The following is a 12,364-nucleotide window of genomic DNA, read 5'->3' on the forward strand; positions in this document are numbered from 1 at the left end:
AGAAGTCTGTCACGTTCGGGTCAGGAGACTCAACCAGTCCGTTCAAGGCTGTCCATGATCGGACCAAGATCCCCATACATGTGCAGGAGCCCTTATACTGACCCCATGTTGGAACGGATGGCTGTAGTGTATGGCAGACCCTGCGAGCACTGCTAGGCCTCTCAGATTGCAATAGCAACCAGTTGGCACAAACATGTTAGGGGGTGCCAATAGGCTGACAAAAGATCGTGCGCCCTCTGTCAAATTTCTCAGATGCCAAAGTCACTACTGACCGCACCAACCGAGGAGTTCTACTGCCAGGACCAGAGCTAGCTGCAGCCCAGCAGATGCACCAGATGCTCAGCTGTAGTTTACTGCCAGCTCCTGCTGTCGATGGCATGGACGCCTGTGCCTGCTGCCCATCATTGTGACCTGTGGTCCATTCTTGTGACATACAAGTCCACCCTGATGCGTTTAGTTACGGTTACATTTCTGTCCTATGGCGGGAAGTAATTAAGAACAAACCAGTTGATAAATACTAGTGATGAGCGAATGTGCTTGGATAAGGTGTTATCTGAGCATGCTCAGGTGCTAACAGAGAGTCTTCGGTGTCCTCAAATAATATGTCCGAGTCCTGGCGGCTGCATGTCTCATCGCTGTTCGACAGCTGTAACACATTGTCCCAAAATACTTGTTGGCATGGGACAGACTTGTGTAGCTGCACTTCAAGTTCCACAACTAGCTATGGAAAAGGGTTTTGTTTCTTTCTTTTTTTTTAATTAACATGTAGGTTACATTTTAGTGATTTATTTTATTTTTTTAATGGGGTGGGGGGTATGGCAAACGAGACAGGAACTTCATTTTTTTGTGCTTTATTTCCCAGTGTAAGGTACGTTCACATGTACAGATTTTGTTACATGTCAATTCCTAAGAGTTTTTTTTAAGTGTTTTTCACAAATTCGAATGAATGGGAAAAAATGCAGTAAAAAAGCAAGTATTTCTTATGCCAAAAGACACGTTTTTTTGATACCCAAATACTTAATCTGCACCTATACCCATAGGGATGAGCACGGTTTACTTGCTGGTATCTGTAGTTCTTAATAGATTCTTTATTAGGTTCAGTAAAGGTATTATTTTTGGAAACATGAATAGATGGGAGTAACATGATTAGTCCATGAGATAAGCGTGCTTACAATTTTCTTGAAGCTTGGAATAATAATTTTGTTCTTCAGAGGTGTGCAGTACACAACTAACATGAGAATGGCAAGCAAAAAGGCGCTGCAGCTGACAAACTCGAAGAAGTACAGGCCTCCGCAGGAGTCACACTGAGCGATGATTTCTTCACATACGAAGGCCACAAATGACAGCACCTAGGAAACAAAAAGGTGGATCAATATAAATGCTCAAATAAGGGGCTTAAATACAGCTGATACCACTGTCTAGTGGACACACTGGGTATTGCACTATATCACCCCGAAGGTACCGTGGCAGCAGCGGTACATGAGGGCCCGATCACCACCATCTCTGTGCAGCCTACGGATGGGCTTCATAGGAGATCACTACTCATAGACCCCAATCTGTGTAAGCAAAGCTTACCGCTAGGGCTCAGGGCGGGCTTCAGTAAAATGACGCCGACTGCACTGAGCAATCTACGTATGTGCAGCTAACAGCACTATTTTCCTGAAGACTTTCAAGAGCTTAAAGGGAATCTGTCACCTACTTTTGACCCTATAAGCTGCGGCCACCGCCAGTAGGGGCTTCTCTACAGTATTCTGTAGTGCTATAGATAAGCCCCTGATGTCACCTGAAAGGTAAGAAAAAGAGGATAGATTATACTCACCCAGGGGTGGTCCCGGTCCGATGGGCGTTGTGGTCCGGGGCCTCCCATCTTCATGTGATGACATCCTCTTCTTTGCTTCCTGCCGCGTCTCCGGTGCAGGCTTACTGATTTGCCCTGTTGAGGGCAGAGCAAAGTACTGCAGTGCACAGGCGCCGGGCCTCAGAATTCAGCATTACAGAATGCTGTAGATAAGCCCCTAATGGCGGTGGCCGCAGCTTATAGGGCCAAAATTAGGTGACAGATTCCCTTTAATCTGAACATCTGTCCGCGGCCTAGATGGCGATGGTGCACTATTTTAAATAAAGGAGAAAGCACACCCAGACATTTTCTAATTATTGCTCCCACAGTTGATTTCATCACACCAAGCTGCTTGCCTATTGCAGATTCAGCCTTCCCAGCCTGGTGCAGGGCTACAATTTTGTTTCTGGTGTCCTTGGACAGCTCTTTGGTCTTCACCATAGTGGGGTTTGGAGTGTGACTGTTGGAGGTTGTAGACAGAGAAGAAGAAGTTACAGGTCTATGAGAGCCAGACATCTTGCATGTTTTTAGGTGACCAAATACTTATTTTTCAACATAATTTGCTAAATAAATCTTGCCAAATCAGACAAGGTGATTTTCTGGATTGGTTTTCTTATTGACTCTCATAGTTGTGGTCTATCTGTGATGTCAGTTACAGGCCTCTCTCATATTTTTAAGTGGGAGAACTTGCACAATTGGTGGCTGACTAAATACTTTTTTCCCCACTGTAACTGAACAACCCATTTAAGATATTTAGCAATTTTAAAAACTATAGATATGTAAAAGTTCCTTTTTAAAAAGCATCATCATGAGCTTATTTTTGTGTTTCTCGCCAGGCACGGTAAGCTCCTTTCACAGTGAATCCGCCATAAAATCTGCACGTGTTACATTCAGATTGTCCAATAAATTTGCTGTTTTCACCTCTGTACTGCCAAGGGTGACGTACAATGAAAATGGGCGATTCCTCCTGAGCATATGTTACACGGCCTGTGCCCGCTAACCATGGTCCCTGCCCTTTGCGTTTCCCCTCGGTCTTCTCCACCTTAGCATTATATGGCATTGTTTTCACTGACTGCCTCTGTTTTCTATGACTATTCCCGGAGGTCACAATACATATTTTACAGAAGGGTCAAATACGCCTTTTAGCATATTTGAGGAGCTTTTTTTTTGTTTTCAGCCAAGAGGGAAATTAATAAATTACAGTAACTCAAATTTGTAATACATATATTAGGTCACCACTTCTGCCGCTAGTATATAAATTAGGTTACTTGCGTTTGTGTGGTTTTTATATGCATTTTTTGTCTCTTTTTGTTACGCCATGTTTTTACCCCTTTGTGACAGTGCCAATTTCTGTTTGTTTTTTCCTCCCCTTCTTCCCAGAGCCATAACTTCTTTATTTTTCTGTCCACAGACATATGAGGGCTTGTTTTTTGAGGGAATAGTTGTACTTTTGAATGACTCCATTCATTCCTTCACATATTGTACTAGGAAACAGGAAAAATGGGAAAAATTCTGAAAAAAACAGCAATTCTGACAATTTCAGTGATTTTTTTTTTTTGTTCACGTTGTTTACTAATCGGGGTAATTATTTTTATTTTTTGATAGATCGGACTTTTCTGACTGCGGTGATACCACACACTTTTTATTTCTTTTTTTAATATCTTTATTTTTAATTGGAGGAATATATGTTTTCGTTTTTTCATATTTTACAACTTATTTTTAGTTTTCACAATATTTGTTAGTCCCCTTAGGAGACTTGAAGCTTTGATCATCTGATCGATTCTGCTTTATATAGTAATTCTGCAGCATCACTGCATATAGCAAAAATCACTTTTTTACCTGTGGATTTTCCACATCTAATGCAAGTCAATGGAGAAATCTGAACATAAAACGTGACGTATCTGCAAGATAGATTGACACGTTGCGGATTTGAAACTCGCAATGCAGGTCTGTTAACACGGGGTAAAAAAAAGCATAGTGGTCATGAGTAGAGTTGAGCGACCTTGACCTTTTTAGAGTCGAGCCGGGTTTTGCGAAACCCGACTATGTCCAAAGTCGGGTCGAGTGAAATCGGCCGATTATGACGTAAAGTCGGGATCGACCGAAACACGAAACCCAATGCAAGTCAATGGGGCAGCATAGTCGGCAGTGAGTGGGGGCCAGGAAAACACCTAGAGTGGCCATTTTAATGTCAAAACCATCCATTCTTCTTAATGAAGCTTGTCAAGCGTAATTTACCTTATAATAATTGGAAGGCATTTGAAATTGGGGGTCATTTGGCTAAAGTTGTGGGGGGTAGGGCTGGTTCAAGTAATTAGTGGGCCCAGGAAATCTGGACCACGTCACGGCAGTGGAGCAGGGAGAGGTAAGTATTTCAACTTTGCAAGTGCTGTGAACCTGAGCAAGCAGGGGGGGCCCACTCGTTGGCATTGGCACTGGCACAGGGCCCCTCAAAGTACAGCGGTGTGTTTGCACGGCGGGGGCGCCTCCCACCGGCAGCAACACTTTTGCGTACTATGAGAGGCCCTGTGCCAGTGACGTCGCCAACTAGTATTCCTCCCCCCACCTGATGAAGGAACCTGCACTTTCATCTGCACCTTCCTCTTTGTCCCCGTGTAAGGTGGTATGGTATGCGGGAAGAGCAACCTGACTTTCAGCAGGGTCACAATGTTGTTGTGTAGCGTGCACGGGGAATGTTGCGTTATGGGTCAATGTACCAGCAGACTCATCTATCACTGGCTGGGCAATGGGCACGATGAAGTGGAAACACAGATATAGGCCCAAAGAAGAAAGTGGGCTAAATGCAGTTCAAAATTGGTAACACAGGAATAACCAGGGGGCATTGCAGTGGAGGACAACTGGAATGAGAGGCTGACACAGAGAGTAGGGCCAAATCAGTAAGTAGTCGAAATGCAGTTCAAAATTGGCAACCGTAGTAAACAGGCGGCACAGCTTTGTTCAGTGGAGGAGAACAGCAAGGAGTGGCAGACACCGATAGTAGGCCCCAAACCAACTAGTACGCCAAATGCAGTTGTTCCATTTAACCACAATTTAATGAGAGCCTGAAGATAGAAGCTCAGGAAAGGCAACCTGGGGAACACCTTGGAGTGTAACACACCATCTCTCTCCACCCCATACCCATTTTGTATGGCCTAATGCAGTGTACTTTTCTACAACTACTAAACGAGAGTCGGAAGACCAAAGCAATGGCAAGGAAACCTGGGGAACACCTTAGAGTGTAACACACCCTCTCTCTACACCCCATACCCAATTTGAAGGCCTAATGCAGTGTAGTTTCCAAGAACTACTAAACGAGAGCCGGAAGATCGAAGCTCAGGAAAGGCAACCTGGGGAACACCTTGGAGTGTAACACACCCTCTCGCTACACCCCATACCCAATTTGAAGGCCTAATGCAGCGTAGTTTCCAACAACTACTAAACGAGAGCCGGAAGATCGAAGCTCAGGAAAGGCAACCTGGGGAACACCTTGGAGTGGAACACACCATCTCTCTACACCCCATACCCAATTTGAAGGCCTAATGCAGAGTAGTTTCCAAGAACTACTAAACGAGAGCCGGAAGATCGAAGCTCAGGAAAGGCAACCTGGGGAACACCTTGGAGTGTAACACAACGTCTCTCTACACGACGGAAGGGCTGATTCTTAGGAAGGAAGGCTGTTGGAAATAAGCATTGCGCGTCCGAGGGTGATTATATTCTTATTAGGTATATACTCACCCTCGGACGCGCCCTGCTTCTTTATTTGGAATGAATGTTTATTTGCAATGTGGTGTTGACTTTCTCTATTATTTTGGTAATTAATGATTTTATTATTTTCATTATTTTGCATCTTCTCGGCAATAATATAAAGAAGACGCGACAGGACAACACTCGGTGGATGCCATATGTGTGTTTTCAATTTAAAAAAACTTTCAGTTAACTACTTGCAGGAGAAAGTAATTGTAGCTGGTGGCCATTTTTAGTACTGTACCAGATTAGAGTTGTGTGTTTGTTTTTAATGTTAAAATGTCTGCATTTGATATCTCACCAGTATTTTCTTTTTTATAAGCAAAATACTTATTTTTATATTTTCTGATGTTGGTTCCAGGGGTACACGGCCAGCAGTGCCCTGGTCAGTGTAGTAGTAGTTGAAAGAATGGACCGCAGACAGGCATCGAAGGCCTAAAATAATAACACATGGCTGTAGGCAATTTTAAATTGGTTCCAGGGGTACACGGACAGCAGTGGTGTGGTCAGTGGAGGCCTAGTGGAAGGAGTGACCGCAGACAGGCATCGAAGGCCTAAAATAATAACACATGGCTGTAGGCAATTTTAAATTGGTTCCAGGGGTACACGGGCAGCAGTGACCTGGTCAGTGTAGTAGTAGTTGAAAGAATGGACCGCAGACAGGCATCGAAGGCCTAAAATAAAAAAATTGGGCTGGCTGTAGGCAATTTTAAATTGGTTCCAGGGGTACACGGGCAGCAGTGGTGTGGTCAGTGGAGGCCTAGTGGAAGGAGTGACCGCAGACAGGCATCGAAGGCCTAAAATAATAACACATGGCTGTAGGCAATTTTAAATTGGTTCCAGGGGTACACGGGCAGCAGTGACCTGGTCAGTGTAGTAGTAGTTGAAAAAATGGACCGCAGACAGGCATCGAATGCCTAAAATAATAACACATGGCTGTAGGCAATTTTAAATTGGTTACAGGGGTACACGGACAGCAGTGACCTGGTCAGTGTAGTAGTAGTTGAAAGAATGGACCGCAGACAGGCATCGAAGGCCTAAAATAAAAAAATTGGGCTGGCTGTAGGCAATTTTAAATTGGTTCCAGGGGTACACGGACAGCAGTGGTGTGGTCAGTGGAGGCCTAGTGGAAGGAGTGACCGCAGACAGGCATCGAAGGCCTAAAATAATAACACATGGCTGTAGGCAATTTTAAATTGGTTCCAGGGGTACACGGACAGCAGTGGTGTGGTCAGTGGAGGCCTAGTGGAAGGAGTGACCGCAGACAGGCATCGAAGGCCTAAAATAATAACACATGGCTGTAGGCAATTTTAAATTGGTTCCAGGGGTACACGGACAGCAGTGACCTGGTCAGTGTAGTAGTAGTTGAAAGAATGGACCGCAGACAGGCATCGAAGGCCTAAAATAAAAAAATTGGGCTGGCTGTAGGCAATTTTAAATTGGTTCCAGGGGTACACGGGCAGCAGTGGTGTGGTCAGTGGAGGCCTAGTGGAAGGAGTGACCGCAGACAGGCATCGAAGGCCTAAAATAATAACACATGGCTGTAGGCAATTTTAAATTGGTTCCAGGGGTACACGGACAGCAGTGGTGTGGTCAGTGGAGGCCTAGTGGAAGGAGTGACCGCAGACAGGCATCGAAGGCCTAAAATAATAACACATGGCTGTAGGCAATTTTAAATTGGTTCCAGGGGTACACGGACAGCAGTGACCTGGTCAGTGTAGTAGTAGTTGAAAGAATGGACCGCAGACAGGCATCGAAGGCCTAAAATAAAAAAATTGGGCTGGCTGTAGGCAATTTTAAATTGGTTCCAGGGGTACACGGACAGCAGTGGTGTGGTCAGTGGAGGCCTAGTGGAAGGAGTGACCGCAGACAGGCATCGAAGGCCTAAAATAATAACACATGGCTGTAGGCAATTTTAAATTGGTTCCAGGGGTACACGGACAGCAGTGGTGTGGTCAGTGGAGGCCTAGTGGAAGGAGTGACCGCAGACAGGCATCGAAGGCCTAAAATAATAACACATGGCTGTAGGCAATTTTAAATTGGTTCCAGGGGTACACGGACAGCAGTGACCTGGTCAGTGTAGTAGTAGTTGAAAGAATGGACCGCAGACAGGCATCGAAGGCCTAAAATAAAAAAATTGGGCTGGCTGTAGGCAATTTTAAATTGGTTCCAGGGGTACACGGGCAGCAGTGGTGTGGTCAGTGGAGGCCTAGTGGAAGGAGTGACCGCAGACAGGCATCGAAGGCCTAAAATAATAACACATGGCTGTAGGCAATTTTAAATTGGTTCCAGGGGTACACGGACAGCAGTGGTGTGGTCAGTGGAGGCCTAGTGGAAGGAGTGACCGCAGACAGGCATCGAAGGCCTAAAATAATAACACATGGCTGTAGGCAATTTTAAATTGGTTCCAGGGGTACACGGGCAGCAGTGACCTGGTCAGTGTAGTAGTAGTTGAAAAAATGGACCGCAGACAGGCATCGAATGCCTAAAATAATAACACATGGCTGTAGGCAATTTTAAATTGGTTCCAGGGGTACACGGGCAGCAGTGACCTGGTCAGTGTAGTAGTAGTTGAAAGAATGGACCGCAGACAGGCATCGAAGGCCTAAAATAAAAAAATTGGGCTGGCTGTAGGCAATTTTAAATTGGTTCCAGGGGTACACGGACAGCAGTGGTGTGGTCAGTGGAGGCCTAGTGGAAGGAGTGACCGCAGACAGGCATCGAAGGCCTAAAATAATAACACATGGCTGTAGGCAATTTTAAATTGGTTCCAGGGGTACACGGACAGCAGTGGTGTGGTCAGTGGAGGCCTAGTGGAAGGAGTGACCGCAGACAGGCATCGAAGGCCTAAAATAATAACACATGGCTGTAGGCAATTTTAAATTGGTTCCAGGGGTACACGGACAGCAGTGGTGTGGTCAGTGGAGGCCTAGTGGAAGGAGTGACCGCAGACAGGCATCGAAGGCCTAAAATAATAACACATGGCTGTAGGCAATTTTAAATTGGTTCCAGGGGTACACGGGCAGCAGTGACCTGGTCAGTGTAGTAGTAGTTGAAAGAATGGACCGCAGACAGGCATCGAAGGCCTAAAATAAAAAAATTGGGCTGGCTGTAGGCAATTTTAAATTGGTTCCAGGGGTACACGGGCAGCAGTGGTGTGGTCAGTGGAGGCCTAGTGGAAGGAGTGACCGCAGACAGGCATCGAAGGCCTAAAATAATAACACATGGCTGTAGGCAATTTTAAATTGGTTCCAGGGGTACACGGGCAGCAGTGACCTGGTCAGTGTAGTAGTAGTTGAAAAAATGGACCGCAGACAGGCATCGAATGCCTAAAATAATAACACATGGCTGTAGGCAATTTTAAATTGGTTACAGGGGTACACGGACAGCAGTGACCTGGTCAGTGTAGTAGTAGTTGAAAGAATGGACCGCAGACAGGCATCGAAGGCCTAAAATAAAAAAATTGGGCTGGCTGTAGGCAATTTTAAATTGGTTCCAGGGGTACACGGACAGCAGTGGTGTGGTCAGTGGAGGCCTAGTGGAAGGAGTGACCGCAGACAGGCATCGAAGGCCTAAAATAATAACACATGGCTGTAGGCAATTTTAAATTGGTTCCAGGGGTACACGGACAGCAGTGACCTGGTCAGTGTAGTAGTAGTTGAAAGAATGGACCGCAGACAGGCATCGAAGGCCTAAAATAAAAAAATTGGGCTGGCTGTAGGCAATTTTAAATTGGTTCCAGGGGTACACGGGCAGCAGTGACCTGGTCAGTGTAGTAGTAGTTGAAAGAATGGACCGCAGACAGGCTTAGAAGGCCTAACATAACAAACTTGGGCTGGCTGTAGGCACTTTTAAATTGGTTCCAGGGGTACACGGGCAGCAGTGGTCTGGTCAGTGGAAGTCTAGTGGAAGGAGTGACCGCAGACAGGCTTCCAAGGCCTAACATAACAAACTTGGGCTGGCTGTAGGCACTTTTAAATTGGTTCCAGGGGTACACGGGCAGCAGTGGTCTGGTCAGTGGAAGTCTAGTGGAAGGAGTGACCGCAGACAGGCTTCCAAGGCCTAACATAACAAACTTGGGCTGGCTGTAGGCACTTTTAAATTGGTTCCAGGGGTACACGGGCAGCAGTGGTCTGGTCAGTGGAAGTCTAGTGGAAGGAGTGACCGCAGACAGGCTTCCAAGGCCTAACATAACAAACTTGGGCTGGCTGTAGGCACTTTTAAATTGGTTCCAGGGGTACACGGGCAGCAGTGGTCTGGTCAGTGGAAGTCTAGTGGAAGGAGTGACCGCAGACAGGCTTCCAAGGCCTAACATAACAAACTTGGGCTGGCTGTAGGCACTTTTAAATTGGTTCCAGGGGTACACGGGCAGCAGTGGTCTGGTCAGTGGAAGTCTAGTGGAAGGAGTGACCGCAGACAGGCTTCGAAGGCCTAACATAACAAAATTGGGCTGGCTGTAGGCACTTTAAATTGGTTCCAGGGGTACATGGGCAGCAGTGTATGGTCAGTGGAAGTCTAGTGGAAGGAGTGACGGCAGACAGTCTTCGAAGGCCTAACATAACAAAATTGGGCTGACTGTAGGCACTTTTAAATTGGTTCCAGGGTAACACGGCCAGCAGTGGCCTGGTCAGTGTAGTAGTTGTAGAAAGAAGGGACCGCAGACAGGCTTCGAAGGCCTAACATAACAAAAATGTCAAAACAATGGTATTGTCAGTGCCAGGCATTGAAGGATGTCAGCGGCTAGACTACACATTGGTGAAGCTGTGAGAGATAATTTTGCTAGTGGTAGAGCACTGTTTGAGCTGGGGGGGGAACTGTCTTGTGGCCGGCGGTACAGGCACAGGGCCCCTCATATTACAACGGTGTGTCTGACGTTGGGTGCGCACCACCACCGCCAGAGACACTTTATTGTACTATGAGGGACCCAGTGGCAGTGCCGTCGACCAAAAGCGGCCACACCCACCTCTTCAGACAAACAGCACTCTCAAGGGTCCAAGCGCAAAGTGGCGATAGCACGGCCCCGTGTGGGGAGTTTGGCCATTTCGTGAGGTGGAAACATGTCGTATGCTGGACAATCAGGTGAAGAAAATTACGAGATTGGAAAAGTCATTCAGAATAGTCCACAGGCAAGACCTTTTCATAGGAAAGCTAGGTGTCAGCCGGGCAGGGTGGGGCAAAAGATTTTGAAATCCAGTTGTGGTTCATTTTAATGAAGGTTAGATCATCTACATTTTGGGTAGCCAGACGAGTCCTTTTTTCTGTTAGTATTGAACCTGCAGCACTGAATACTCTTTCTGATAGGACACTAGCTGCCGGGCAAGCAAGCTCCTGCAATGCATATTCTGCCAATTCTGGCCAGGTGTCTAATTTGGATGCCCAGTAATCAAATGGGAATGACGGTTGAGGGAGAACGTCGATAAGGGATGAAAAATAGTTTGTAACCATACTGGACAAATGTTGTCTCCTGTCACTTTGAATTGATGCTGCAGTACCTGTCCTGTCTGCGGTCATAGAAAAATCACTCCACAACCTGGTCAGAAAACCCCTCTGTCCAACGCCACTTCTGATTTCTGCCCCTCTAACACCTCTGGTCTGCTGGCCCCTGGAGCTCGTGTGAGAACGATCACGGGCGCTGTGTGCAGGGAATGCCAGAAGCAAACGGTCAACAAGAGTTGATTGTTTTGTTGCTAATATTAGTTCCAAGTTCTCATGTGGCATAATATTTTGCAATTTGCCTTTATAGCGAGGATCAAGGAGGCAGGCCAACCAGTAATCGTCATCGTTCATCATTTTTGTAATGCGTGTGTCCCTTTTGAGGATACGCAAGGCATAATCCGCCATGTGGGCCAAAGTTCCCGTTGTCAAATCTGCGGTTGTGCTTGGTTGAGGGGCAGTTGCAGGCAAATCTACGTCACTTGTGTCCCTCAAAAAACCAGAACCCGGCCTTGCCACGCCACCAATTTCCCGTGCCCCCGGGAAAGCTTCCTCATTAAAAATATACTCATCCCCATCATCCTCCTCATCCTCCACCTCCTCTTCGCCCGGTACCTCGTCATGTACACTGCCCTGACCAGACAATCGCTGACTGTCATCAAGGCTTTCCTCTTCCTCTGGTGCAGACGCCTGATCCTTTATGTGCGTCAAACTTTGCATCAGCAGACGCATTAGGGGGATGCTCATGCTTATTATGGCGTTGTCTGCACTAACCAGCCGTGTGCATTCCTCAAAACACTGAAGGACTTGACACATGTCTTGAATCTTCGACCACTGCACACCTGACAACTCCATGTCTGCCATCCTACTGCCTGCCCGTGTATGTGTATCCTCCCACAAAAACATAACAGCCCGCCTCTGTTCGCACAGTCTCTGAAGCATGTGCAGTGTTGAGTTCCACCTTGTTGCAACGTCTATGATTAGGCGATGCTGGGGAAGGTTCAAAGAACGCTGATAGGTCTGCATACGGCTGGAGTGTACAGGCGAACGGCGGATATGTGCGCAAAGTCCACGCACTTTGAGGAGCAGGTCGGATAACCCCGGATAACTTTTCAGGAAGCACTGCACCACCAGGTTTAAGGTGTGAGCCAGGCAAGGAATGTGTTTCAGTTGGGAAAGGGAGATGGCAGCCATGAAATTCCTTCCGTTATCACTCACTACCTTGCCTGCCTCAAGATCTACAGTGCCCAGCCACGACTGCGTTTCTTGCTGCAAGAACTCGGACAGAACTTCCGCGGTGTGTCTATTGTCGCCCAAACACTTCATAGCCAATACAGCCTGCTGACGTAT

At 46.6% G+C, this 12,364-nt stretch overlaps 1 protein-coding gene across 1 annotated transcript in view; it reads right to left on the reverse strand.

The window, feature by feature from the left end:
- Nucleotides 1-12,364, reverse strand: part of CMTM6 (CKLF like MARVEL transmembrane domain containing 6) — a 66,606-nt gene that overhangs the window by 16,939 nt on the left and 37,303 nt on the right. Inside the window, exon 2 of the mRNA XM_069730028.1 lies at nt 1,173-1,349. Coding sequence (XP_069586129.1) covers nt 1,173-1,349 — 177 coding nt within the window. The remainder of the gene's footprint in view (nt 1-1,172; nt 1,350-12,364) is intronic.

Source organism: Ranitomeya imitator, chromosome 6 (assembly GCF_032444005.1).
Source record: "Ranitomeya imitator isolate aRanImi1 chromosome 6, aRanImi1.pri, whole genome shotgun sequence".
Classification (NCBI taxonomy): Eukaryota; Metazoa; Chordata; class Amphibia; order Anura; family Dendrobatidae; genus Ranitomeya; species Ranitomeya imitator.